The sequence below is a fragment of the Cuculus canorus genome, chromosome 27 (assembly GCF_017976375.1).
Source record: "Cuculus canorus isolate bCucCan1 chromosome 27, bCucCan1.pri, whole genome shotgun sequence".
Taxonomy (NCBI): domain Eukaryota; kingdom Metazoa; phylum Chordata; class Aves; order Cuculiformes; family Cuculidae; genus Cuculus; species Cuculus canorus.
Genome location: NC_071427.1, coordinates 1,422,000 through 1,448,905, shown reverse-complemented (window position 1 = coordinate 1,448,905; position 26,906 = coordinate 1,422,000). Strand labels below are relative to the sequence as shown.

At 59.8% G+C, this 26,906-nt stretch overlaps 1 protein-coding gene across 5 annotated transcripts; it reads right to left on the bottom strand.

Moving 5' to 3' along the window:
• Window positions 1–842: 842 nt before the first annotated feature.
• Window positions 843–20,454, bottom strand: LOC128849278 (uncharacterized). 5 transcript variants are annotated; one of them, XM_054050471.1, is made up of 46 exons: window positions 19,909–20,454; window positions 19,512–19,671; window positions 19,154–19,375; window positions 18,435–18,545; window positions 18,026–18,128; window positions 17,354–17,421; window positions 16,876–16,946; window positions 16,544–16,626; window positions 16,223–16,334; window positions 15,806–15,946; window positions 15,511–15,611; window positions 15,162–15,243; window positions 14,680–14,961; window positions 14,366–14,493; window positions 14,014–14,095; window positions 13,698–13,923; window positions 13,403–13,624; window positions 12,670–12,780; window positions 12,269–12,371; window positions 11,598–11,665; window positions 11,120–11,190; window positions 10,788–10,870; window positions 10,467–10,578; window positions 10,050–10,190; window positions 9,755–9,855; window positions 9,407–9,488; window positions 8,925–9,206; window positions 8,611–8,738; window positions 8,259–8,340; window positions 7,943–8,168; window positions 7,648–7,869; window positions 6,915–7,025; window positions 6,514–6,616; window positions 5,843–5,910; window positions 5,365–5,435; window positions 5,033–5,115; window positions 4,712–4,823; window positions 4,295–4,435; window positions 4,000–4,100; window positions 3,651–3,732; window positions 3,169–3,450; window positions 2,856–2,983; window positions 2,440–2,521; window positions 1,722–2,239; window positions 1,174–1,534; window positions 843–980 (listed from the first exon to the last, which is right to left on the bottom strand). In XM_054050471.1, exons 1-44 carry the CDS (start codon window positions 20,044–20,046, stop codon window positions 1,964–1,966), a joined length of 5,784 nt encoding a protein of 1,927 aa, XP_053906446.1. In that variant the 5' UTR covers window positions 20,047–20,454; the 3' UTR covers window positions 843–980; window positions 1,174–1,534; window positions 1,722–1,963. The 5 variants fall into 5 exon arrangements, with proteins under 5 accessions (XP_053906446.1, XP_053906447.1, XP_053906450.1 ...); XM_054050472.1 differs by having other exon boundaries at window positions 18,026–18,104; XM_054050475.1 differs by lacking the exons at window positions 8,259–8,340; window positions 8,611–8,738; window positions 8,925–9,206.
• Between the last annotated feature and the right edge of the window lie 6,452 nt (window positions 20,455–26,906).

The following is a 26,906-nucleotide window of genomic DNA, read 5'->3' as shown; positions in this document are numbered from 1 at the left end:
AACGACTCAGCGAGGGGTGAAGGGGCATGGCGAGGGGAAAAGGAGGGTGGGAGAGCCAGGGAACGGGGAGGAAAGGCGGAGGGGAGGGGGTGGGGAGGGGAGCGAGTAAAAAAAATCTCCAGTGACACTCAAAGGGGGGGAGGGCAGTGGGTACCAGCCCTGTCCAGATGGGAGGTGGAGAGAATGAACAGCGGCCAGAAGCGGGCAGGGAGCAGGAGCTCAAATCCAACGTCTCTGGCTGGCTCCCTTGGCAGGGGAGTACTGCTTCAGAACCAACGCTGGTTTTTCAGTCGCTGGCAGGGAGAGGTTCTTTTCCTAGTCCATTTCATCATTCCTTTAAATTTTGTCTTCTTTACGTGTGCAAAGGCAGGAGGTGTCCTGGGCTCAGAGCACAGGGATTTCTGTCTCCCCGCAGCCAGAGGGCTGGACCCGCGCTGCTGTTCAGGGAGGAGGCAACTCTGCATCTCTCCAGCTGTGGCATCGCCTCTCCCACTCAGCCCAGGGGACGTTCTGCCCCGAGAAGGCTGGCGAGGCCGCCCCGCTTCAGGGATGGCACAGCCGTATATTTTGTTCATGGAGTCCTTAAGTAGCTCCTTTGCTACATGGGATGCTTTGCGGCTCCCGGGTGGTGTGCTGGCCTCATGGTCTGGCTCAGGGCTCTGGACAGCTGTGGAGAGCCTGGCTCCATCGCCAGCCTGGTGTTGCCAGGCACATATTGCTGCTGCACAAACAGGACAGACCTTATCGCCTCAGCTGCCCGAAGACAGAGTTCCTGAAAAGCACTCTTTTGACTCCATTCTCATCCTCTTCTTCTTCTTCTCCTTCTTCTTCTTCTGCTCCTCCTCAATCTGTGGCACTTGGTGGACCCCATGGTGGTGCTTTTCAAAGGGGAGCTGAGGTCCTCAAGGGTTGATAATTTGATGATGATTTTCAAGGGAGCCTTTTCTGGATTTGGCAGCTTCAGTGCAGATGAAGATGTGCTGTAGGACAGGAAAAGATGCAGACATGGTCTGAAAGCCAGGTCCTGGGTGGGAGCCCCTCCCTTCCTCACCATCCCAATATGCACGAGCACAGCACTCAACTGCTGCCATCTCAGCCACAAAATCTGAATTAGACCCTGCTCTAGGGCAGCAGCAGCTGCAAAACCAAAACAGACTCCAGCCCCTCACCTACCTGAAGACAGAGCCCTTCTCTTCCTCTTCTTTTTCTTCTCCTCCTCCTTCTTATTGTCCTCCTCCTCCTCCTTCTCCTTCTCCTTCTGCTCTGCCCCCAACTCCTGGCAGCATTGCTCCTTCTGGCCACCACTGGGACTCTTGCCTGCCTCCTCCCCCGTGACGGACACCGAGTTCCCGTGTGTGCGGCTCTTCTTTCTGGGCGGGCTGGAGGTGTCATCTTTGCCATTCACAGATTGAGATTGAGGGCTGCCATCTGCCCCATGGTGGCGCGTTTTCAGAGGGGAGCTGAGGTCCTCAAGGGCTGATAATTTGATTGGTTGATAATGGTCATCTCTGCTCACCGCCTCCGGCGTACTGCCCTGCAGTTATGGACATGAATAAAAACTTGGTGGTCTAAAGAAGAAGAGATTCTGTAACCCAAGAGGAGAAAATCATAAAGGGGAGCCCAGAGAAAGGGGAGGGGGACAGACAGCCTGGGCAAGGAAGTGGGAGGTGGTAGCAGAAGAATCAGAAGGTGCCTACTGAAGACTGAGCAGAAAGACTCACCTTTTCGGCAGACAGTGCCAGCTTCTTGGCTGGTGCTGGAGATGTGGAGCTGCTCCGCTCCACAGCCGTCAACAGGGAGCGCTTCAGTTTAAGCAGACAGCAGCTGTCAGGAACAGCTGCACAACTCCAAGGACTGCGGAGAGGTGCTGTTTGGGCTCCCGCATCTTGAATGACATGTGTGGCTTCTTGGTCTCTAAGAAGCTACACAGGGGCAGCTCCACTTTGGCCTCACTTGTTTGGCCTCACTTGTCTTTTTTTGTCTCGTGGTCCTGAAATGATCTGGGTCCATGAGGCAGGTGCCAGAGCCTCTTGGGCCTCTGGGCCGCATCGTAAGGCAGGGCTGAGTGCCTTTTCAGAATGCTGCAATTTATCTTGAATGAAGGGGGCGCGTTCTGTGGCAGATTTGGTGGAACCGTAACGTTTACCAGACTTGGCCCCGTGTTGAATGTTCTATGGGGTGCAGAGACCCCAACCTCCTCCAGCCCAGACAGCTTCTTTGCAGGCTGCGCCTCTGGTTTCTAGACAAAGAGAAAGACAAACAGAGGTTCAGTGAGCAGAGAATTCAAGGGGCACGGCTCACCCAGGAACCCTCGGCTCAGCAGGGTCCCTCCTGCAAACGGTCCTCCCTTGTGCCCACCTTCCTCCAAAGCTGCAGCCCCTGCCCTGGCAGAGTGGACAGAGGGGCAGCAGCTCCCAGGAAGCGACCGTTGGGACTCACCTGGGCCACCACTGGCTGGCTGGGCCGGATGGACACAGCCTTGGCCATGGGTCCCTCAACTCTCTTGCCGGTGCCGAGTGTTCTGGGGAAAGCAGAGAAGCGCATGTGTTAACTGTGAGGGGGGGGCACCTGCAACACTCTCCTCAGAGATGCACAAAAGACCAGGCTGGTGCCTCCTGATCCCAGGGGACACCAGTACATGGCGAGGGCCTGCAGAGCTCCCTCCCACGCTGTGCTAACATCAGAGACACGGCCCTGCTTCTGGGATCCAGAGCGGGCCCTGCCAGCCCAGGAGAACAGGAGAGCCGGCTGCCAAGATCACTCCTCGAGCCAGCTGCCAGGCCAGGCAGTTGCTGCATGGAGCATCTCAAGATTGCTACTGGCCTTGCTGCCTGGGAGCAACGGGCACCGCTCACCTCAACTCGCCAGAACGCTGAGAAGTGGAGTCATGGCATGTGGTGCCCATGGGGTGCGTCTGCTCTGGAACCTGTGGCTGAGGTTGCCTGCAATGGTCATCTCTGCTCACCGGCACCGGCGTGCTGCCCTGTAGTTATGGACATGAATAAAAACTTGGTGGTCTAAAGAAGAAGAGATTCTGTAACCCAAGAGGAGAAAATCATAAAGGGGAGCCCAGAGAAAGGGGACGGGGACAGACAGCCTGGGCAAGGCAGTGGGAGATGGTAGCAGAAGAATCAGAAGACTGAAGACTGGGCAGAAACTCAGACTCACCTTTTCGGCAGAGAGTGCCAGCTTCTTGGCTGGTGCTGGAGATGTGCTGCTGCTCTGCTTCACAGTGCCGACGGCGCACAGGGACCTCTTCAATTCAGCCCGCCTGGAGTCTTCTGGAGCAGGTGGCTTGACTCCAGGCACAGCAGAGAGGTGCTGCCTGGGCTCCTGCAGCAGCTTGGAGGAGCTGGAAAGCTTTGGGCCTGTGCTGAATGTTCTATGGGACACAGAGACCTCAACCTCCTCCAGCCCAGAGAGCTTCTTTGCAGGCTGCGCCTCTGGTTTCTAGACAAAGAGAAAGACAGACAAAAGTTCAGCGAGGAGAGAATTCAAGGGGCACGGCTCACCCAGGAACCCTCGGCTCAGCAGGGTCCATCCTGCAAACGGTCCTCCCTTGTGCCCACCTTCCTCCAAAGCTGCAGCCCCTGCCCTGGCAGAGTGGACAGAGGGGCAGTAACTCCTAGGAAGCAACCGTTGGGACTCACCTGGGCCACCACTGGCTGGCTGGGCGGGATGGACACAGCCTTGGCCTTGGGTCCCTCAACTCTCCTGCCGGTGCTGCGTGTTCTGGGGAAAGCAGAGAAGCGCATGTGTTAACTGTGAGGGGGGGGCGCCTGCAACACTCTCCTCAGAGATGCACAAAAGCAACAGGAGCGAAGCTCCAAGGAGGTGAGGTGCTCTCGACCTACAGCTCTTGATCCACAAGGGGCTGGACCTCTCCCTGCCTCCCTGCTCTGAGACAGCTCCGTCCCACACCCTGGCTCGTGCTACCCGCCCTGTCCCAAATGCCGAGAGCAGTGGCCAGAGGGGCTGGGAGACACACGGTGCTCTCACCTGAGGTAGAAAAGCACATAGGCCTGCTGGTTCAGGACCACGTTGATGGTGGTGACGGAGACAACGGCATCATTCATTTTGTACCACTGCCCATCGCTGGCCTGCAGAAGAAGAGAGAACGGGGTTGGGTTGCATCCGGGGACCTTCCTGGCCTGAAGAGCAGCAGGAACAGCGCCCGATGGCAAAGCTCCGCTCCACAAAAGCCACACGTGGCTCAGGGCCAGGAAACAGGACCCACCGGCACCCAGCCCAGAGCAGGTGCCAAGAGAGCACCAAGAGAGCATACTGGGCTCACCTTCACGTAGCAGTAGTAGTGCCCTGAGTGGCAGGAGTACCCAGAGTGCACCAGCACGGCGTAGAGCTTATAATTCATAGGGTCCCCTTTGGCCTTTGACAAGTAAGGCCGGATGTCCAAGATCTCAGGGTATGTCACGTTCTGTGGAGAGATGACATCTCAGGAGCCCGCACAGCAGACTGCTTTCTTGCCAGAGCAAGAGCTCAGCTGTCCTCTGAGTCCCACGTCTTGAGAGAGGAGGACTCGCTCTCCCCAGGCAGAGGGCACAGTGAGCAAGACACCAGCATGAGCTGAACCCCCACTGCACGGCTGGAGAAGGGCTGCAGCAGAGCTCGCACCGTGCACCTCCCACCCTGCTCTGGGCCACAGGGCCTCGGGCCAGGAGACAGCCCCAGCTCTGCAGTGCCAAGTACTCACCTTCTTGATTTTGCCTCCGCTGAAGATGGAAAAGCGCTTCAGCGAGACTATGAGAACACTGGAGGCTCGGTGGATGCTGAAGCGTTTGATGGCTTGCACTTTGGCCTGGCACCTGCACAGGAAGAGCTCGAGCTATTCAAGCTGTTCCACGGCACACGGAACTGTGAGTGCCAGTTGGTTGCCAGCCCTGGCCAAGCGGCTCCAGTGCAGGCTTCCATGGCCACGTACCTCCCGGTTTAGCCATGGAGCAGCTAGAGAAGCCCTGCCTGCTTCCCCCGGCACACCCCAGGGCCCCTTCCTGCCACAGGCCCACACACTCACTTGTCACACATGTAGGCGTTCTCCTCACACAGCATCTCTGGCCTCACAAACAACTTCAGTGCCTGCTCGATGCTTTCAGCTTCCTGCAAGGACAGAGGAGAGGTCAGGGCACGAGCGGCCTGTCCACGCCACAGCCCGGCTCCCTGCCCAGACACTGGCCCCGAGAGACAACACACAGTAGGAGGCAGCGCAACAACAGCACCTGCTTCCCTGCCGCCTGCACTGGGACTCCACACCAGCAGCTTAAGGAACCCTGAGGCACTAACGGTGCAGCTGCCACAACAGCCCCTCCGAGAGCTGAGCTCCTCCCCATCGCCACCCTGACACACTACCTCGATCTCCACCGCCAGGTCCAGGAAGGGTTCATACGTGTCCGAGGGTGAATTGCACTCTTTGCACAGCACTGCAAAAGAAAAAGCGATGAGCACACCCTGACACAACGCCAGCACCCACCACCACCTCAGCACAGCGCAGGCAGTGCAGGATTCCCCCTCTCCGCCTCTGGGCACCAGGATTCACCACCTGGCAAGGAGGAAGGCCGGCAATTCCACTGCGTGGAGGGACAGCAAGAGTTGCCAGAGAGCTGGCAACACGGGTTCCTTTGCTGGTGGCAATGAGCTGGGGACCCACAGCCAACAGCTTTTACCATCTCCACCACAGGCACCACGGCCCGCAGGGATTGCACGATGGACCAGCTGCAGCTCCAGATAATTTACACACACTTAGGAATTTGCCCAATAGATTTTCCCTGCGAGGCTCTCAGGGAAGCAGCAGCCCCGAGAGCTACAGGCCCCGGCAGCCAGCACTCACCACGCGATCGCAGGAAGCCACCAAAGATCTGGTGAACCAGCGTTGTGGTCTGGCTCTGCTGATCCAACCTAGAGACAGCAGCACAGTATCTCACACCGCCCCTCCGCAACGGACACCCCACGGGCCACCGCTGTGTCCTCAGGACACCTCCCCAGTGTGTTCTGGCCAGCAGACAGCTGGCAGCAGGCGACTCACAGCCCCTGTCACTCTGCTCCCCGGCTGGCACAGCTCCAGGGGTGGCACCAGGCTGCTCGAAGCAGCACAAACCCCTGCCTGGAGCTCCGCGCTGGGCACTGCAGGCAAAGGCAACGCAGCTTCCCGGGACACAGGGCTCCAGGAAGGCCTCCCACCCACAGCCACAGGGACGGGACTCAACTAGGAAGCACACCTGCATTCCCCGGCGCCTGGGACAGGATCCTAAACCCATTGCACCCTCAGGATTTGGTGAGAGGAGCACAGCTATGCTGGGCCAGAGGAGTCAGGGCAAGGGAGCGGGCAGACAGCAGCCCAGAGCTGTGTCACCGTGGGCAGAGCTGCGCCCCGGAGTCAGCACCTCACTCCCAGCCAACCCGGGGGACACGTTCACCCCACAGTCCCCTCCCACAGGCACACGGGAACAGTGAGGGGACAGCAGAGAAGAGCAGCACGGGCTGTCAAGGGGCCCCACGTACTCGGTACAGCCATCCAGGCAGGCCCTCTGCATGGCATCAAGGGTGAAACTGAGGAACTCGTGTGCATCCTCCTGGCGGCCTAAGCGGATGTGCGTGGCAATCTCTGTAGGAGAGGGAGGAATCAGTCCCAGCACACGCTCCAACACATGCAGGCCTTCCTTTTCTCCCTCCCTCCCTTCCACCCTCAGGGCAGGGAACCTGGGGCTTGAGCCCCCTCAAACCAAACCAGATGTCAGACTCAGGCTGGCCACGGGGGAAGCCCCACGCAGCCCCTGGCAAGCTCCAAGCATCAGCTCCAAAGAGCAGTCTGCCAAGACCCGTCCTGATCTCAAAAGGTTCTGCTCCTGCATCGCTCACTGTTGCCCTGCATGGCTATGAAAGGGGAGCACAGCTATCCTTACTCTTGATGTTTCTGACGAAGGCCGTGGGCTCTATTTCCCTGCCGCTGCTACCGAAAACCTGCAGTATGTGCTTCTCCATAGTGCACAGCATGCAAAACTCCCCTCGCTGGCCTGAAGCAGGAGAGAAGGTGTTGGGGACAAAGCCAGGAGCGATGAAGGCAGTCCACAGGACGTGGGATGGTGATGTGGCGCAGTTCGGGGCCATCCTGGCTTTGCAGGGAGCAGCACATGCCGCCCCCAGCTGACGCAGCCCCAGTCGCAGCACCGGCTGCTGCAACATCCCAGGTGGGATATCATATGTGTGGATGGAAAACAGATCCCAGGGCCAATCCCACCAGAGCCCTAAGGACAGGGCTGGAGCCCTGCAGGCTCCCCTTTGTCACAGCTTGGAGCAGTGCACACCGGGACACCCCCCGGCAAAGTCCCCCAGAACCAGCGGCGCCCGTCGGTGCGCCGTCTTCTGCCCTGCCTTCACGCAGTCCCCACAGGCAGAGGCTGCTCAGCCCCCACAAAGCCAGCAGGTCCCATTGGACCAGTCTTAGTCCTGGCTATGCCCAGCACAGTCAACGCCTTCCCAGACAAAAGGAGGCACAGCTTGGCAACGCTGCTGTGGCTGCGAAAAGTCAGATGGACACAGGAACGACCTCTTGATGGAGAAACGAGGCAGGAGGGAGCAGACAAGGCACATCCTGACACCCACACACCCTCGCCAGAGCCATGCCTCCCCACTCACAGGTCCGGCTGTGCTCCCTGGAGAGCAGGTAGTTGGCGAGCGGAGGTGTGTAGCTGAGGCACTGCACGGTGGAGTTGAGGAAGCACGTATTCCCCAAGTTTCGCAGCCCGGCGCCGATCCGGTGGGTCTTCTGCCACTTCAGGGAGAGGCGCTCCACGGGGAACATCATCTTCTTTGGTGCGGGGATCCCGTCGCCTCGCATCCCTCGGACATGTTCGCTGCCTGTGGGGAGAGAAGGGTGGTGAGCGGCGAGGTGTGGGCTGCAGGGAGGGCTCCCCTCGCCCTCTCTACATACGTTGCTTGGCAGGATGAGGGCTGTCACCAGCCTCCTTGCAGGGGTTGAGCAGCTCATCCTCGTCCTGCAGAGGGTTCAGCTGTTCTGAGGCGCTGTACTTGGTCGGTCCCACCTCCATTTTCTCCTGCTGTGGCGCCTGGAACGGGGTGGCCAGCTCCTGGTGCAGCTCTCGACCATTCTTGCCGTCCTCCAGCTTCTCTGTCATGGCCATGGCGCTTCCCGGCGGCTGCCAGGAACGAAGGGGTCAGTGAAGCGGGTGGGGTGGCAGAGTGCACAGAGGGGCAGCAGCTCCCAGGAAGCGACCGTTGGGACTCACCTGGGCCACCACTGGCTGGCTGGGCGGGATGGACACAGCCTTGGCCATGGGTCCCTCAACTCTCTTGCTGGTGCCGGGTGTTCTGGGGAAAGCAGAGAAGCACATGTGTTAACTATGAGGGGGGGACACCAGTACATGGCGAGGGCCTGCAAAGCTCCCTCCCACGCTGTGCTAACATCAGAGACACGGCCCTGCTTCTGGGATCCAGAGCGGGCCCTGCCAGCCCAGGAGAACAGGAGAGCCGGCTGCCAAGATCACTCCTCGAGCCAGCTGCCAGGCCAGGCAGTTGCTGCATGGAGCATCTCAAGATTGCTACTGGCCTTGCTGCCTGGGAGCAACGGGCACCGCTCACCTCAACTCGCCAGAATGCTGAGAAGTGGAGTCATGGCATGTGGTGCCCATGGGGTGCGTCTGCTCTGGAACCTGTGGCTGAGGTTGCCTGCAATGGTCATCTCTGCTCACCGGCACCGGCGTGCTGCCCTGTAGTTATGGACATGAATAAAAACTTGGTGGTCTAAAGAAGAAGAGATTCTGTAACCCAAGAGGAGAAAAATCATAAAGGGGAGCCCAGAGAAAGGGGACGGGGACAGACAGCCTGGGCAAGGAAGTGGGAGATGGTAGCAGAAGAATCAGAAGACTGAAGACTGGGCAGAAACTCAGACTCACCTTTTCGGCAGAGAGTGCCAGCTTCTTGGCTGGTGCTGGAGATGTGCTGCTGCTCTGCTTCACAGTGCCGACGGCGCACAGGGACCTCTTCAATTCAGCCCGCCTGGAGTCTTCTGGAGCAGGTGGCTTGACTCCAGGCACAGCAGAGAGGTGCTGCCTGGGCTCCTGCAGCAGCTTGGAGGAGCTGGAAAGCTTTGGCCCTGTGCTGAATGTTCCATGGGACACAGAGACCTCAACCTCCTCCAGCCCAGAGAGCTTCTTTGCAGGCTGCGCCTCTGGTTTCTAGACAAAGAGAAAGACAGACAAAAGTTCAGCGAGGAGAGAATTCAAGGGGCACGGCTCACCCAGGAACCCTCGGCTCAGCAGGGTCCATCCTGCAAACGGTCCTCCCTTGTGCCCACCTTCCTCCAAAGCTGCAGCCCCTGCCCTGGCAGAGTGGACAGAGGGGCAGTAACTCCTAGGAAGCAACCGTTGGGACTCACCTGGGCCACCACTGGCTGGCTGGGCGGGATGGACACAGCCTTGGCCTTGGGTCCCTCAACTCTCCTGCCGGTGCTGCGTGTTCTGGGGAAAGCAGAGAAGCGCATGTGTTAACTGTGAGGGGGGGCGCCTGCAACACTCTCCTCAGAGATGCACAAAAGCAACAGGAGCGAAGCTCCAAGGAGGTGAGGTGCTCTCGACCTACAGCTCTTGATCCACAAGGGGCTGGACCTCTCCCTGCCTCCCTGCTCTGAGACAGCTCCGTCCCACACCCTGGCTCGTGCTACCCGCCCTGTCCCAAATGCCGAGAGCAGTGGCCAGAGGGGCTGGGAGACACACGGTGCTCTCACCTGAGGTAGAAAAGCACATAGGCCTGCTGGTTCAGGACCACGTTGATGGTGGTGACGGAGACAACGGCATCATTCATTTTGTACCACTGCCCATCGCTGGCCTGCAGAAGAAGAGAGAACGGGGTTGGGTTGCATCCGGGGACCTTCCTGGCCTGAAGAGCAGCAGGAACAGCGCCCGATGGCAAAGCTCCGCTCCACAAAAGCCACACGTGGCTCAGGGCCAGGAAACAGGACCCACCGGCACCCAGCCCAGAGCAGGTGCCAAGAGAGCACCAAGAGAGCATACTGGGCTCACCTTCACGTAGCAGTAGTAGTGCCCTGAGTGGCAGGAGTACCCAGAGTGCACCAGCACGGCGTAGAGCTTATAATTCATAGGGTCCCCTTTGGCCTTTGACAAGTAAGGCCGGATGTCCAAGATCTCAGGGTATGTCACGTTCTGTGGAGAGATGACATCTCAGGAGCCCGCACAGCAGACTGCTTTCTTGCCAGAGCAAGAGCTCAGCTGTCCTCTAAGTCCCACGTCTTGAGAGAGGAGGACTCGCTCTCCCCAGGCAGAGGGCACAGTGAGCAAGACACCAGCATGAGCTGAACCCCCACTGCACGGCTGGAGAAGGGCTGCAGCAGAGCTCGCACCGTGCACCTCCCACCCTGCTCTGGGCCACTGGGCCTCGGGCCAGGAGACAGCCCCAGCTCTGGAGTGCCAAGTACTCACCTTCTTGATTTTGCCTCCGCTGAAGATGGAAAAGCGCTTCAGCGAGACTATGAGAACACTGGAGGCTCGGTGGATGCTGAAGCGTTTGATGGCTTGCACTTTGGCCTGGCACCTGCACAGGAAGAGCTTGAGCTATTCAAGCTGTTCCACGGCACACGGAACTGTGAGTGCCAGTTGGTTGCCAGCCCTGGCCAAGCGGCTCCAGTGCAGGCTTCCATGGCCACGTACCTCCCGGTTTAGCCATGGAGCAGCTAGAGAAGCCCTGCCTGCTTCCCCCGGCACACCCCAGGGCCCCTTCCTGCCACAGGCCCACACACTCACTTGTCACACATGTAGGCGTTCTCCTCACACAGCATCTCTGGCCTCACAAACAACTTCAGTGCCTGCTCGATGCTTTCAGCTTCCTGCAAGGACAGAGGAGAGGTCAGGGCACGAGCGGCCTGTCCACGCCACAGCCCGGCTCCCTGCCCAGACACTGGCCCCGAGAGACAACACACAGTAGGAGGCAGCGCAACAACAGCACCTGCTTCCCTGCCGCCTGCACTGGGACTCCACACCAGCAGCTTAAGGAACCCTGAGGCACTAACGGTGCAGCTGCCGCAACAGCCCCTCCGAGAGCTGAGCTCCTCCCCATCGCCACCCTGACACACTACCTCGATCTCCACCGCCAGGTCCAGGAAGGGTTCATACGTGTCCGAGGGTGAATTGCACTCTTTGCACAGCACTGCAAAAGAAAAAGCGATGAGCACACCCTGACACAACGCCAGCACCCACCACCACCTCAGCACAGCGCAGGCAGTGCAGGATTCCCCCTCTCCGCCTCTGGGCACCAGGATTCACCACCTGGCAAGGAGGAAGGCCGGCAATTCCACTGCGTGGAGGGACAGCAAGAGTTGCCAGAGAGCTGGCAACACGGGTTCCTTTGCTGGTGGCAATGAGCTGGGGACTCACAGCCAACAGCTTTTACCATCTCCACCACAGGCACCACGGCCCGCAGGGATTGCACGATGGACCAGCTGCAGCTCCAGATAATTTACACACACTTAGGAATTTGCCCAATAGATTTTCCCTGCGAGGCTCTCAGGGAAGCAGCAGCCCCGAGAGCTACAGGCCCCGGCAGCCAGCACTCACCACGCGATCGCAGGAAGCCACCAAAGATCTGGTGAACCAGCGTTGTGGTCTGGCTCTGCTGATCCAACCTAGAGACAGCAGCACAGTATCTCACACCGCCCCTCCGCAACGGACACCCCACGGGCCACCGCTGTGTCCTCAGGACACCTCCCCAGTGTGTTTTGGCCAGCAGAGAGCTGGCAGCAGGCGACTCACAGCCCCTGTCACTCTGCTCCCCGGCTGGCACAGCTCCAGGGGTGGCACCAGGCTGCTCGAAGCAGCACAAACCCCTGCCTGGAGCTCCGCGCTGGGCACTGCAGGCAAAGGCAACGCAGCTTCCCGGGACACAGGGCTCCAGGAAGGCCTCCCACCCACAGCCACAGGGACGGGACTCAACTAGGAAGCACACCTGCATTCCCCGGCGCCTGGGACAGGATCCTAAACCCATTGCACCCTCAGGATTTGGTGAGAGGAGCACAGCTATGCTGGGCCAGAGGAGTCAGGGCAAGGGAGCGGGCAGACAGCAGCCCAGAGCTGTGTCACCGTGGGCAGAGCTGCGCCCCGGAGTCAGCACCTCACTCCCAGCCAACCCGGGGGACACGTTCACCCCACAGTCCCCTCCCACAGGCACACGGGAACAGTGAGGGGACAGCAGAGAAGAGCAGCACGGGCTGTCAAGGGGCCCCACGTACTCGGTACAGCCATCCAGGCAGGCCCTCTGCATGGCATCAAGGGTGAAACTGAGGAACTCGTGTGCATCCTCCTGGCGGCCTAAGCGGATGTGCGTGGCAATCTCTGTAGGAGAGGGAGGAATCAGTCCCAGCACACGCTCCAACACATGCAGGCCTTCCTTTTCTCCCTCCCTCCCTTCCACCCTCAGGGCAGGGAACCTGGGGCTTGAGCCCCCTCAAACCAAACCAGATGTCAGACTCAGGCTGGCCACGGGGGAAGCCCCACGCAGCCCCTGGCAAGCTCCAAGCATCAGCTCCAAAGAGCAGTCTGCCAAGACCCGTCCTGATCTCAAAAGGTTCTGCTCCTGCATCGCTCACTGTTGCCCTGCATGGCTATGAAAGGGGAGCACAGCTATCCTTACTCTTGATGTTTCTGACGAAGGCCGTGGGCTCTATTTCCCTGCCGCTGCTACCGAAAACCTGCAGTATGTGCTTCTCCATAGTGCACAGCATGCAAAACTCCCCTCGCTGGCCTGAAGCAGGAGAGAAGGTGTTGGGGACAAAGCCAGGAGCGATGAAGGCAGTCCACAGGACGTGGGATGGTGATGTGGCGCAGTTCGGGGCCATCCTGGCTTTGCAGGGAGCAGCACATGCCGCCCCCAGCTGACGCAGCCCCAGTCGCAGCACCGGCTGCTGCAACATCCCAGGTGGGATATCATATGTGTGGATGGAAAACAGATCCCAGGGCCAATCCCACCAGAGCCCTAAGGACAGGGCTGGAGCCCTGCAGGCTCCCCTTTGTCACAGCTTGGAGCAGTGCACACCGGGACACCCCCCGGCAAAGTCCCCCAGAACCAGCGGCGCCCGTCGGTGCGCCGTCTTCTGCCCTGCCTTCACGCAGTCCCCACAGGCAGAGGCTGCTCAGCCCCCACAAAGCCAGCAGGTCCCATTGGACCAGTCTTAGTCCTGGCTATGCCCAGCACAGTCAACGCCTTCCCAGACAAAAGGAGGCACAGCTTGGCAACGCTGCTGTGGCTGCGAAAAGTCAGATGGACACAGGAACGACCTCTTGATGGAGAAACGAGGCAGGAGGGAGCAGACAAGGCACATCCTGACACCCACACACCCTCGCCAGAGCCATGCCTCCCCACTCACAGGTCCGGCTGTGCTCCCTGGAGAGCAGGTAGTTGGCGAGCGGAGGTGTGTAGCTGAGGCACTGCACGGTGGAGTTGAGGAAGCACGTATTCCCCAAGTTTCGCAGCCCGGCGCCGATCCGGTGGGTCTTCTGCCACTTCAGGGAGAGGCGCTCCACGGGGAACATCATCTTCTTTGGTGCGGGGATCCCGTCGCCTCGCATCCCTCGGACATGTTCGCTGCCTGTGGGGAGAGAAGGGTGGTGAGCGGCGAGGTGTGGGCTGCAGGGAGGGCTCCCCTCGCCCTCTCTACATACGTTGCTTGGCAGGATGAGGGCTGTCACCAGCCTCCTTGCAGGGGTTGAGCAGCTCATCCTCGTCCTGCAGAGGGTTCAGCTGTTCTGAGGCGCTGTACTTGGTCGGTCCCACCTCCATTTTCTCCTGCTGTGGCGCCCTGAACGGGGTGGCCAGCTCCTGGTGCAGCTCTCGACCATTCTTGCCGTCCTCCAGCTTCTCTGTCATGGCCATGGCGCTTCCCGGCGGCTGCCAGGAACGAAGGGGTCAGTGAAGCGGGTGGGGTGGCAGAGTGCACAGAGGGGCAGCAGCTCCCAGGAAGCGACCGTTGGGACTCACCTGGGCCACCACTGGCTGGCTGGGCGGGATGGACACAGCCTTGGCCATGGGTCCCTCAACTCTCTTGCTGGTGCCGGGTGTTCTGGGGAAAGCAGAGAAGCACATGTGTTAACTATGAGGGGGGGACACCAGTACATGGCGAGGGCCTGCAAAGCTCCCTCCCACGCTGTGCTAACATCAGAGACACGGCCCTGCTTCTGGGATCCAGAGCGGGCCCTGCCAGCCCAGGAGAACAGGAGAGCCGGCTGCCAAGATCACTCCTCGAGCCAGCTGCCAGGCCAGGCAGTTGCTGCATGGAGCATCTCAAGATTGCTACTGGCCTTGCTGCCTGGGAGCAACGGGCACCGCTCACCTCAACTCGCCAGAATGCTGAGAAGTGGAGTCATGGCATGTGGTGCCCATGGGGTGCGTCTGCTCTGGAACCTGTGGCTGAGGTTGCCTGCAATGGTCATCTCTGCTCACCGGCACCGGCGTGCTGCCCTGTAGTTATGGACATGAATAAAAACTTGGTGGTCTAAAGAAGAAGAGATTCTGTAACCCAAGAGGAGAAAAATCATAAAGGGGAGCCCAGAGAAAGGGGACGGGGACAGACAGCCTGGGCAAGGAAGTGGGAGATGGTAGCAGAAGAATCAGAAGACTGAAGACTGGGCAGAAACTCAGACTCACCTTTTCGGCAGAGAGTGCCAGCTTCTTGGCTGGTGCTGGAGATGTGCTGCTGCTCTGCTTCACAGTGCCGACGGCGCACAGGGACCTCTTCAATTCAGCCCGCCTGGAGTCTTCTGGAGCAGGTGGCTTGACTCCAGGCACAGCAGAGAGGTGCTGCCTGGGCTCCTGCAGCAGCTTGGAGGAGCTGGAAAGCTTTGGCCCTGTGCTGAATGTTCCATGGGACACAGAGACCTCAACCTCCTCCAGCCCAGAGAGCTTCTTTGCAGGCTGCGCCTCTGGTTTCTAGACAAAGAGAAAGACAGACAAAAGTTCAGCGAGGAGAGAATTCAAGGGGCACGGCTCACCCAGGAACCCTCGGCTCAGCAGGGTCCATCCTGCAAACGGTCCTCCCTTGTGCCCACCTTCCTCCAAAGCTGCAGCCCCTGCCCTGGCAGAGTGGACAGAGGGGCAGTAACTCCTAGGAAGCAACCGTTGGGACTCACCTGGGCCACCACTGGCTGGCTGGGCGGGATGGACACAGCCTTGGCCTTGGGTCCCTCAACTCTCCTGCCGGTGCTGCGTGTTCTGGGGAAAGCAGAGAAGCGCATGTGTTAACTGTGAGGGGGGGGCGCCTGCAACACTCTCCTCAGAGATGCACAAAAGCAACAGGAGCGAAGCTCCAAGGAGGTGAGGTGCTCTCGACCTACAGCTCTTGATCCACAAGGGGCTGGACCTCTCCCTGCCTCCCTGCTCTGAGACAGCTCCGTCCCACACCCTGGCTCGTGCTACCCGCCCTGTCCCAAATGCCGAGAGCAGTGGCCAGAGGGGCTGGGAGACACACGGTGCTCTCACCTGAGGTAGAAAAGCACATAGGCCTGCTGGTTCAGGACCACGTTGATGGTGGTGACGGAGACAACGGCATCATTCATTTTGTACCACTGCCCATCGCTGGCCTGCAGAAGAAGAGAGAACGGGGTTGGGTTGCATCCGGGGACCTTCCTGGCCTGAAGAGCAGCAGGAACAGCGCCCGATGGCAAAGCTCCGCTCCACAAAAGCCACACGTGGCTCAGGGCCAGGAAACAGGACCCACCGGCACCCAGCCCAGAGCAGGTGCCAAGAGAGCACCAAGAGAGCATACTGGGCTCACCTTCACGTAGCAGTAGTAGTGCCCTGAGTGGCAGGAGTACCCAGAGTGCACCAGCACGGCGTAGAGCTTATAATTCATAGGGTCCCCTTTGGCCTTTGACAAGTAAGGCCGGATGTCCAAGATCTCAGGGTATGTCACGTTCTGTGGAGAGATGACATCTCAGGAGCCCGCACAGCAGACTGCTTTCTTGCCAGAGCAAGAGCTCAGCTGTCCTCTAAGTCCCACGTCTTGAGAGAGGAGGACTCGCTCTCCCCAGGCAGAGGGCACAGTGAGCAAGACACCAGCATGAGCTGAACCCCCACTGCACGGCTGGAGAAGGGCTGCAGCAGAGCTCGCACCGTGCACCTCCCACCCTGCTCTGGGCCACAGGGCCTCGGGCCAGGAGACAGCCCCAGCTCTGCAGTGCCAAGTACTCACCTTCTTGATTTTGCCTCCGCTGAAGATGGAAAAGCGCTTCAGCGAGACTATGAGAACACTGGAGGCTCGGTGGATGCTGAAGCGTTTGATGGCTTGCACTTTGGCCTGGCACCTGCACAGGAAGAGCTCGAGCTATTCAAGCTGTTCCACGGCACACGGAACTGTGAGTGCCAGTTGGTTGCCAGCCCTGGCCAAGCGGCTCCAGTGCAGGCTTCCATGGCCACGTACCTCCCGGTTTAGCCATGGAGCAGCTAGAGAAGCCCTGCCTGCTTCCCCCGGCACACCCCAGGGCCCCTTCCTGCCACAGGCCCACACACTCACTTGTCACACATGTAGGCGTTCTCCTCACACAGCATCTCTGGCCTCACAAACAACTTCAGTGCCTGCTCGATGCTTTCAGCTTCCTGCAAGGACAGAGGAGAGGTCAGGGCACGAGCGGCCTGTCCACGCCACAGCCCGGCTCCCTGCCCAGACACTGGCCCCGAGAGACAACACACAGTAGGAGGCAGCGCAACAACAGCACCTGCTTCCCTGCCGCCTGCACTGGGACTCCACACCAGCAGCTTAAGGAACCCTGAGGCACTAACGGTGCAGCTGCCGCAACAGCCCCTCCGAGAGCTGAGCTCCTCCCCATCGCCACCCTGACACACTACCTCGATCTCCACCGCCAGGTCCAGGAAGGGTTCATACGTGTCCGAGGGTGAATTGCACTCTTTGCACAGCACTGCAAAAGAAAAAGCGATGAGCACACCCTGACACAACGCCAGCACCCACCACCACCTCAGCACAGCGCAGGCAGTGCAGGATTCCCCCTCTCCGCCTCTGGGCACCAGGATTCACCACCTGGCAAGGAGGAAGGCCGGCAATTCCACTGCGTGGAGGGACAGCAAGAGTTGCCAGAGAGCTGGCAACACGGGTTCCTTTGCTGGTGGCAATGAGCTGGGGACCCACAGCCAACAGCTTTTACCATCTCCACCACAGGCACCACGGCCCGCAGGGATTGCACGATGGACCAGCTGCAGCTCCAGATAATTTACACACACTTAGGAATTTGCCCAATAGATTTTCCCTGCGAGGCTCTCAGGGAAGCAGCAGCCCCGAGAGCTACAGGCCCCGGCAGCCAGCACTCACCACGCGATCGCAGGAAGCCACCAAAGATCTGGTGAACCAGCGTTGTGGTCTGGCTCTGCTGATCCAACCTAGAGACAGCAGCACAGTATCTCACACCGCCCCTCCGCAACGGACACCCCACGGGCCACCGCTGTGTCCTCAGGACACCTCCCCAGTGTGTTCTGGCCAGCAGAGAGCTGGCAGCAGGCGACTCACAGCCCCTGTCACTCTGCTCCCCGGCTGGCACAGCTCCAGGGGTGGCACCAGGCTGCTCGAAGCAGCACAAACCCCTGCCTGGAGCTCCGCGCTGGGCACTGCAGGCAAAGGCAACGCAGCTTCCCGGGACACAGGGCTCCAGGAAGGCCTCCCACCCGCAGCCACAGGGACGGGACTCAACTAGGAAGCACACCTGCATTCCCCGGCGCCTGGGACAGGATCCTAAACCCATTGCACCCTCAGGATTTGGTGAGAGGAGCACAGCTATGCTGGGCCAGAGGAGTCAGGGCAAGGGAGCGGGCAGACAGCAGCCCAGAGCTGTGTCACCATGGGCAGAGCTGCGCCCCGGAGTCAGCACCTCACTCCCAGCTAACCCGGGGGGACACGTTCACCCCACAGTCCCCTCCCACAGGCACACGGGAACAGTGAGGGGACAGCAGAGAAGAGCAGCACGGGCTGTCAAGGGGCCCCACGTACTCGGTACAGCCATCCAGGCAGGCCCTCTGCATGGCATCAAGGGTGAAACTGAGGAACTCGTGTGCATCCTCCTGGCGGCCTAAGCGGATATGCATGGCAATCTCTGTAGGAGAGGGAGGAATCAGTCCCAGCACACGCTCCAACACATGCAGGCCTTCCTTTTCTCCCTCCCTCCCTCCCTCCCTCCCTCCCTCAGGGCAGGGAACCTGGGGCTTGAGCCCCCTCAACCCAAACCAGATGTCAGACTCAGGCTGGCCACGGGGGAAGCCCCACGCAGCCCCTGGCAAGCTCCAAGCATCAGCTCCAAAGAGCAGTCTGCCAAGACCCGTCCTGATCTCAAAAGGTTCTGCTCCTGCATCGCTCACTGTTGCCCTGCATGGCTATGAAAGGGGAGCACAGCTATCCTTACTCTTGATGTTTCTGACGAAGGCCGTGGGCTCTATTTCCCTGCCGCTGCTACCGAAAACCTGCAGTATGTGCTTCTCCATAGTGCACAGCATGCAAAACTCCCCTCGCTGGCCTGAAGCAGGAGAGAAGGTGTTGGGGACAAAGCCAGGAGCGATGAAGGCAGTCCACAGGACGTGGGATGGTGATGTGGCGCAGTTCGGGGCCATCCTGGCTTTGCAGGGAGCAGCACATGCCGCCCCCAGCTGACGCAGCCCCAGTCGCAGCACCGGCTGCTGCAACATCCCAGGTGTGGATGGAAAACAGATCCCAGGGCCAATCCCACCAGAGCCCTAAGGACAGGGCTGGAGCCCTGCAGGCTCCCCTTTGTCACAGCTTGGAGCAGTACACACCGGGACACCCCCCGGCAAAGTCCCCCAGAACCAGCGGCGCCCGTCGGTGCGCCGTCTTCTGCCCTGCCTTCACGCAGTCCCCACAGGCAGAGGCTGCTCAGCCCCCACAAAGCCAGCAGGTCCCATTGGACCAGTCTTAGTCCTGGCTATGCCCAGCACAGTCAACGCCTTCCCAGACAAAAGGAGGCACAGCTTGGCAACGCTGCTGTGGCTGCGAAAAGTCAGGTGGACACAGGAACGACCTCTTGATGGAGAAACGAGGCAGGAGGGAACAGACAAGGCACATCCTGACACCCACACACCCTCGCCAGAGCCATGTCTCCCCACTCACAGGTCCGGCTGTGCTCCCTGGAGAGCAGGTAGTTGGCAAGCGGAGGTGTGTAGCTGAGGCACTGGACAGTGGAGTTGAGGAAGCACGTATTCCCCAAGTTTCGCAGCCCGGCGCCGATCCGGTGGGTCTTCTGCCACTTCAAGGAGAGACGCTCCACGGGGAACAGCATCTTCTTTGGTGCGGGGATCCCGTCGCCTTGCATCCCACGGACATGTTCGCTGCCTGTGGGGAGAGAAGGGTGGTGAGCGGCGAGGTGTGGGCTGCAGGGAGGGCTCCCCTCGCCCTCTCTACATACGTTGCTGGGCAGAATCAGGGCTGTCAGCAGCCTCCTTGCAGGGGTTGAGCAGCTCGTCCTTACCCTGCAGAGGGTTCCGCTGCTCGGAGGCGCTGTACTTGGTCGGTCCCACCTCCATCTTCTGTTCCGGCGCCTGGAACGGGGTGGGCAGCTCCTGGTGCAGCTCTCGTCCATTCCTGCCGTCCTCCAGACGCTGCTCGATGGCGATGGCGCTGCCCGGCGGCTGCGGGGAACGGAGGGGTCGGTCGAGCGGGCGGGGTGGGCGCCAGAGCGTTCCGCTCCAGCGCGCTGCATCCCGTGGCCACGGCAACGGACCCGACCTCTCGCCCTCCCCCGCGCCCCCCGGACGCCCCAACCGGTCCCCTCCGCGGTCCCCGAGCGCCTCCCGCCCCCGCCCCCGCCCCCGCCCCTGCCGCCGCGGCGCCGTCCCGGCCGTCCCGTCCTGCCCCGCTACGCTCACCGATCCGCATCGCCGCCGCTCCGCGCACGTGTCGCCGCTCCGCACAGGAGAGCGGCGGCACCGCACCCGCCCCGCGTCCCCGCGCTCCGCCTCCCGGGGTGGAACGGGGGCGGAACGAGGGTTCCCAGTGGGCGGCATCGCGCTCCTTCCCTCGCTATAACGAGGGCGGAGCCTCCGCGCTCCTCCGCCTCCCGGGGCGGAACGAGGCTCGGCGGGAGAGCAGAGCCCTCTGCTCTGCTGGGGTGGGACAGAGGGAGGAACGAGGGCAGAGCCTCCTCGCTCCTCCTCCCGGGAGGGAAACAGAGGGCACAGCCGCGGCGCCTTTGCGTTCGTCCTCTCAGCGTGGAACAGGGGCGGAACGGGGGCGGAACGGGGGCAGAGCCCCCGCGCCTCGTCGCTCCTCCTCCGGGACGGAACGAGGGCGGCAGCTGCGGGTCCTCTGCACTCCTTTCGCCGTAGATCCTCAACGCTTCCGCGTATATCGCAGAAACTCTCCAAAAGCCGTCCGAGAGCGGGAGCTCAGCACTCCTGCGTCCGGGACGCTCCACCTCGAGAGGCAGAGTGAAAACCGTTTCAGCGCGTCCCCGTCGCCAGGGCAGCGAGTGGGCGTGGCCGCGCCTGCCGATTGGCTGAGAGGCTGAGGGGGCGTGACCTGGATGCCGAATCTGATCTTCCCATTGGCTGTTGCACGGAGGGGGGCGGGGTCAGGCGAGGCTGCTCGTACCCATTGGCTGAGGGACCGTTGAGGCACGTTGGGAGTTCGAGTCCCCGTGGTCGCTCCCGGCGCGCGGGACCCATTAAGCACCGGGGCGGGGGGGGGGGGCGGAAATCCAGCGGCCCTTAATCACAGAATCACAAGGTTGGAAAGAACCCATTGGATCATCGAGTCCAACCATTCCTAACACTCCCTAAACCATGTCCCTAAGCACTTCATCCACCCGTTCCTTAAACACCTCCAGGGAAGGCGACTCGACCCCCTCCCTGGGCAGCTGTTCCAGTGCCCCATGACTCTTACTGTGAAGAATTTTTTTCTGATATCCAACCTGAACCTCCCCTGACGGAGCTTCAGGCCATTCCCCCTTGTCCTGTCCTCTGTCACTTGGGAGAAGAGCCCAGCTCCCTCCTCTCCACAACCTCCTTTCAGGGAGTTGTAGAGAGCAATAAGGTCTCCCCTCAGCTTCCTCTTCTCCAGGCTAAACAACCCCAGCTCTCTCAGCCGCTCCTTGTAAGACTTGTTCTCCAAAATCCCCATAGTGGCCCTGGAAGCCCGGTTCTCGTCAAGCCCTATGGTTGTGGTGGTCCCCATTAAGCCCTGTGGTGGCAGTGACCAAGTCCTTGTTAAGCCCCGCAGTGTGGGGTGGTCCCCGTTAAGCCCCGTGGGGGGGGACTGGGACCCCGTTAAGCTTCACGGTGGCCCCGGCAGCGCAGTCCCTGTTGAGCCCCGTGTTAGAGGGGGGTCTCATCCCAGTAAGCCCCACAGGAGGGGGTTCAGTCCCCGTCATGTCCTGTGGTGGCCCTGGTAACTCAGTCCCCATTAAACCCCGCAGCTGCCACTGCCCTCCCCACCACGTTGGCTCCCGTCCATCCCTCCCCACATCTACAGCCCCATCAGATCTCCCCCCTGCAGGGAACCCCTGCGATTCCAGCACTGGATGATGAGGTGGAAATTACGGCACAGGGACCACACAGCCAAAACCCACTGTTAAACAAGTGGAATCATTAAACCGAGAGACAGGAGCAGTGGCACGCATGATACAGCCCTGCCGAAAGCAAACAGGATTTGCTTTGCGGATTTGGCACTTAGAGGTTTTGCGGGGATTTCCTTTTCTTTCTTTTGAATTTTTCTCATCAATAAAATTGCCCAGACTGGTCCAGTACAACATCTTCAACCTCACAGGGACGCACAGCATGAAACGCCCCTGGAGGGGCTCTGAGGGGGTGACTCCCAGCAGGCTCCCAAAGCTGCAGTCAGGGAGCTCTGCAACACACATTGTCAGAGATTAACTGAGAGGTGGTTATAGGAGTACGATAGTTACAATTAAAACTTTGTATTTTGGTAAAATTATGAACCCAAAAGCGCCCCTTAATCCCCATAGTGGCCCTGGCAGCCCGGTTCTCGTTAAGCCCTATGGTCGTGGTGGTCCTCGTTAGGCCCTGTGTGGCAGTGACCCGGTCCTCATTAGGCCCTGCAGTGTGGGGTGGTCCCCGTTAATCCCTGTGGGATTAACGTCCATCCCTCCCCACATCTACAGCCCCATCAGGTCTCCCCCCTGCAGGGAACCCCTGCGATTCCAGCACTGAATAAGGAGGTGGAAATTACGGCACAGGGACCACACAGCCAAAACCCACTGTTAAACAAGTGGAATCATTAAACCGAGAGACAGGAGCAGTGGCACGCACGATACAGCCCTGACGAAAGCAAACCGGAGGCGTATTTGGCACTTAGAGGTTTTGCGGGGATTTCTTTTTCTTTCTTTTGAATTTTTCTCGTCAATAAAATTGCCCAGACTGGTCCAGTACAACATCTTCAACCTCCCAGGGACGCACAGCATGAAACGCCCCTGGAGGGGCTCTGAGGGGGTGACTCCCAGCAGGCTCCCAAAGCTGCAGACAGGGAGCTCTGCAACACACATTGTCAGAGATTAACTGAGAGGTGGTTATAGGAGTACGATAGTTACAATTAAAACTTTGTATTTTGGTAAAATTATGAACACAAAAGCGCCCCTTAATCCCCGTAGTGGCCCTGGCAGCCCGGTTCTCGTTAAGCCCTATGGTCGTGGTGGTCCTCGTTAGGCCCTGTGTGGCAGTGACCCGGTCCTCATTAGGCCCCGCAGTGTGGGGTGGTCCCCGTTAATCCCCGTGGTGGGGGTGACTCCGTCCCGTTCAGCCCCGTGGCGGCCCTGGCGGCCCAGTCCCCATTAAGCCCCGTGGCAGTGGGGGGCCGGTCCCAAGAAAGCCCCATGGTGGGGTGGCCCGGTCCCCGTTAGGCCCTACAGTGAGGGGAACCCAGTCCCCATCAGGCCCCGCGATGGCCTGGCAGCCCGGTCCCCGTTAAGCCCCGTGGTGGGGGGACTGGGACCCCGTTAAGCTTCACGGTGGCCCCGGCAGCGCAGTCCCTGTTGAGCCCCATGTTAGAGGGGGGTCTCATCCCAGTAAGCCCCACAGGAGGGGGTTCAGTCCCCATCAAGCCCTGTGGTGGCCCTGGTAGCTCAGTCCCCATTAAACCCCACAGCTGCCACTGCCCTCCCCACCGCGTTGGCTCCCGTCCATCCCTCCCCACATCTACAGCCCCATCAGATCTCCCCCCTGCAGGGAACCCCTGCCAGTGGAGAGCAGCAGAGTGATGATAAGGAGCTGATAAGATGAGCAGTTGGGGTTGAGGGCAGTTGTGGGTAAGCTCATAGCTCCTGGGCTCTTGGCTCAAGAAATTTAACCTGAGAAATTTATCAGCTTTGGGGATGGAAAACTCATCATTTATATATAAAAATATATCACTTCTAATTACACGGCCACCTTCAGCTTATACTCATCTGCTACTTACGCCGCTCTGCCAAGCTGCACAGTGGTGAGTTGGCTGGAATATTTTATATGGCATTTTATCCTGGATCAGGAAAGTCAGCATATAGCTCTATCAGCCCTTATTTTCCCCCATCATAGGGTAGGGAAATAATTGCAAATGTGACAAGAAGACTAAGATGAGTGCCTGGGAACGTGCTAATGCATCCATTTGGGATGACTGGTCCGTGTGAGTGCATTTGGGTCTGCAGCTCTTTGTGGGCAGGCGCTCTGCTCTGAGGCCGTGCAGCCAATGCTGATGATGAGGTATCAGAGACGGGAACGTTCTGGGTGAGGGGGTTTCAATTTCACTTTTGCAGGTCTGACCCCTCTCCTTCACCTTGGTCACATCCACATCTCCTCCCAACTGATGCTCACGCCACCCTCGCGTTCCTCCGATAAGGCCCTGACCAGTTGCTGGGGTGGCTGATGTCCACACCTCATCACTCGCCCTTCTAAGACAGTTTTTCCTCATGCCCTGACTGAAATATTTCCATTTGTGGCTTCAGGCCCCGGCACTAGTTGTTTTACCATTTCCAGACCGTTTGAATAATCCCCCTTTCTCCTTTGATGGTATTTCCCTGGAGGTATTAATAGCATTATCACATTTCCCATTTAATCTCCTTTCTTACAGACTGTATAAAAGAAACTCTCCCATCTCCTCTCTTTTGTCTCCTGTGACCTCTCAGTTTTGTGGTTTGCAAAGGCCCCCCGGCTGGTTTAGGGCATCTGTGGGCATTTCCTTAGCTTTGCTGGAGAGCTTTGCTGGGAACCCCAGTGTGGTCTCAGCAGTGCGTTGGTGCTGTTTGGTAGGAACAGTGCTAAGATGAGCCTGAAATGTGCCTGGTGTTCTAAGGACAGCAGCACGCGACAGTGTGCTGTGGCCAGCTGGACTTGCAGGACACTGGTGGGTCCTGCTTGTTGAGCCGGGGAACCTGTGCAGAGTCACCAGCAGCGGGGGAATTTGGAGAGGATCTTCCTTTGAGAACTGGGATATTTTCTGAGCACAAGAGCCCCAGCAATGCATGCTCTGAGCATGGGGGCACTGGAAGGCACCCTATCACCCCGCTCCTGCCCTGAAACCACACAAATTCTGCCAAACAAATATTCTTCCCTTTTCACTCATGGAAAAGGTCAAGCAGAGCACAGCGCATTTGGTCTGCTATGCTCTCATACAACCATAGAATCATAGACCCACCGGATCATCGAGTCCAACCATTCCTAACACTCCCTAAACCATGCCCCTTAGGACGTCATCCACCCATTCCTTAAACACCTCGACCCCCTCCCTGGGCAGCCTCTGCCAGTGCCCAATGACTCTTTCCGTGAAAATTTTTTTTCTGACATCCAGCCTGAACCTCCACTGGCGAAGCTTCAGGCCATTCCCCCTTGTCCTGTCCTCTGTCACTTGGGAGAAGAGCCCAGCTCCCTCCTCTCCACAACCTCCTTTCAGGGAGTTGTAGAGAGCAATAAGGTCTCCCCTCAGCCTCCTCTTCTCCAGGATAAACAACCCCAGCTCTCTCAGCCACTCCTCATAAGACTTGTTCTCCAGCCCCTCACCAGCTTCGTTGCTCTTCTCTGGACACACTCCAGAGCCTCAACATCCTTCTTGTGGTGAGGAGTCCAGAACTGAACACAGTACTCAGGGTGCGGTCTCACCAGTGCTGAGTCCAGAGGGAGAATCCCCTCCCTGGCCCTGCTGGTCACTCCATTTCTGATCCAAGCCAAGATGCCGTTGGCCTTCTTGGCCACCTGGGCCACTGCTGGCTCATGTTCAGTCGGTTGTCAACCATTACCCCCAGGTCCTTCTCTTCCGTACAGCTCTCCAGCCACTCTTCCCCCAGTCTGTAGCACTACACAGGGTTGTTGTGCCCCAAGTGCAGGACCGGCATTTGGCCTCGTTAAACCTCATGCCATTGGTCTCAGCCCAGCAGTCCAGCCTGTTCAGATCCCTTTGCAGAGCCTCCCTAACCTCCAGCAGATCCACACTTCCTCCCAGTTTAGTGTCATCCGCAAACTTGCTGAGGGTGCACTCAATGCCTTCATCCAGGTCATTGATAAAGACACTGAACAGGGCTGGACCCAGTACCGAGCCCTGAGGAACCTCACTTGTATCTGGCCTCCAGCTGGAGTTAACTCCATTGACCACCACTCTCTGGGCCCGGATATCCAACCAGTTTTCCACCCAGGAGAGTGTGCGCCTGTCCGGTCCAGAGGCTGAAGCAGAGTGCTGTGAGAAACTGTCAAAGGCTCTACTGAAGTCCAAGAAGGCTCCATCCACAGCCTTTCCCTCATCCAGTAGTCGAGTCACCATGTTCCCACAGCTCCCCGTGTCCCCCTGCCCCCCCGCTGCCCCCCATGTTCCCACAGCTCCCCGTGTCCCCCTGTCCCCCACTGCCCCCCCATGTTCCCACAGCTCCCCGTGTCCCCGTCCCCCCACTGCCCCCCATGTTCCCACAGCTCCCCGTGTCCCTCTGCCCCCCCGCTGCACCCCATTTTCCCACAGCTCCCCATGTCCCCCCACTGCCCCCCATGTTCCCACAGCTCCCCGTGTCCCTCTGCTCCCCCGCTGCACCCCATTTTCCCACAGCTCCCCATGTCCCCCCACTGCCCCCCATGTTCCCACAGCTCCCCGTGTCCCCCTGTCCCCCCGCTGCACCCCATTTTCCCATAGCTCCCCGTGTCCCTCTGCCCCCCCGCTGCACCCCATTTTCCCACAGCTCCCCATGTCCCCCCACTGCCCCCCATGTTCCCACAGCTCCCCGTGTCCCTCTGCTCCCCCGCTGCACCCCATTTTCCCACAGCTCCCCATGTCCCCACTGCCCCCATGTTCCCATTTTCCCACAGCTCCCCGTGTCCCTCTGCCCCCCCGCTGCACCCCATTTTCCCACAGCTCCCCATGTCCCCCCACTGCCCCCCATGTTCCCACAGCTCCCCATGTCCCCCCACTGCCCCCCATGTTCCCACAGCTCCCCGTGTCCCTCTGCTCCCCCGCTGCACCCCATTTTCCCACAGCTCCCCATGTCCCCCCACTGCCCCCCATGTTCCCACAGCTCCCCGTGTCCCCCTGTCCCCCCGCTGCACCCCATTTTCCCACAGCTCCCCGTGTCCCTCTGCTCCCCCGCTGCACCTCATTTTCCCACAGCTCCCTGTGTCCCCGTCCCCCCACTGCCCCCCATGTTCCCACAGCTCCCCGTGTCCCCCTGTCCCCCCGCTGCACCCCATTTTCCCACAGCTCCCCGTGTCCCTCTGCCCCCCCGCTGCACCTCATTTTCCCACAGCTCCCCATGTCCCCCCACTGCCCCCCATGTTCCCACAGCTCCCCGTGTCCCCCTGCCCCCCCGCTGCCCCCCATGTTCCCACAGCTCCCCGTGTCCCCGTGCCCCCCCATGTCCCCACGCTCTGCAGCCCCGGGGTCCCCTGGGCGGGGCTGAGGGCAGGGT

Excerpts from the sequence above, each read along its gene's own strand:
- LOC128849278 (XM_054050471.1), bottom strand. The coding sequence starts at position 20,046 with ATGCCGCCCACTGGGAACCCTCGTTCCGCCCCCGTTCCACCCCGGGAG. Across the intron at positions 12,372-12,669 it reads CTTCGTCAGAAACATCAAGA|AGATTGCCACGCACATCCGC; the intron begins GTAAGGATAGCT and ends CCTCTCCTACAG. Across the intron at positions 6,617-6,914 it reads CTTCGTCAGAAACATCAAGA|AGATTGCCACGCACATCCGC; the intron begins GTAAGGATAGCT and ends CCTCTCCTACAG.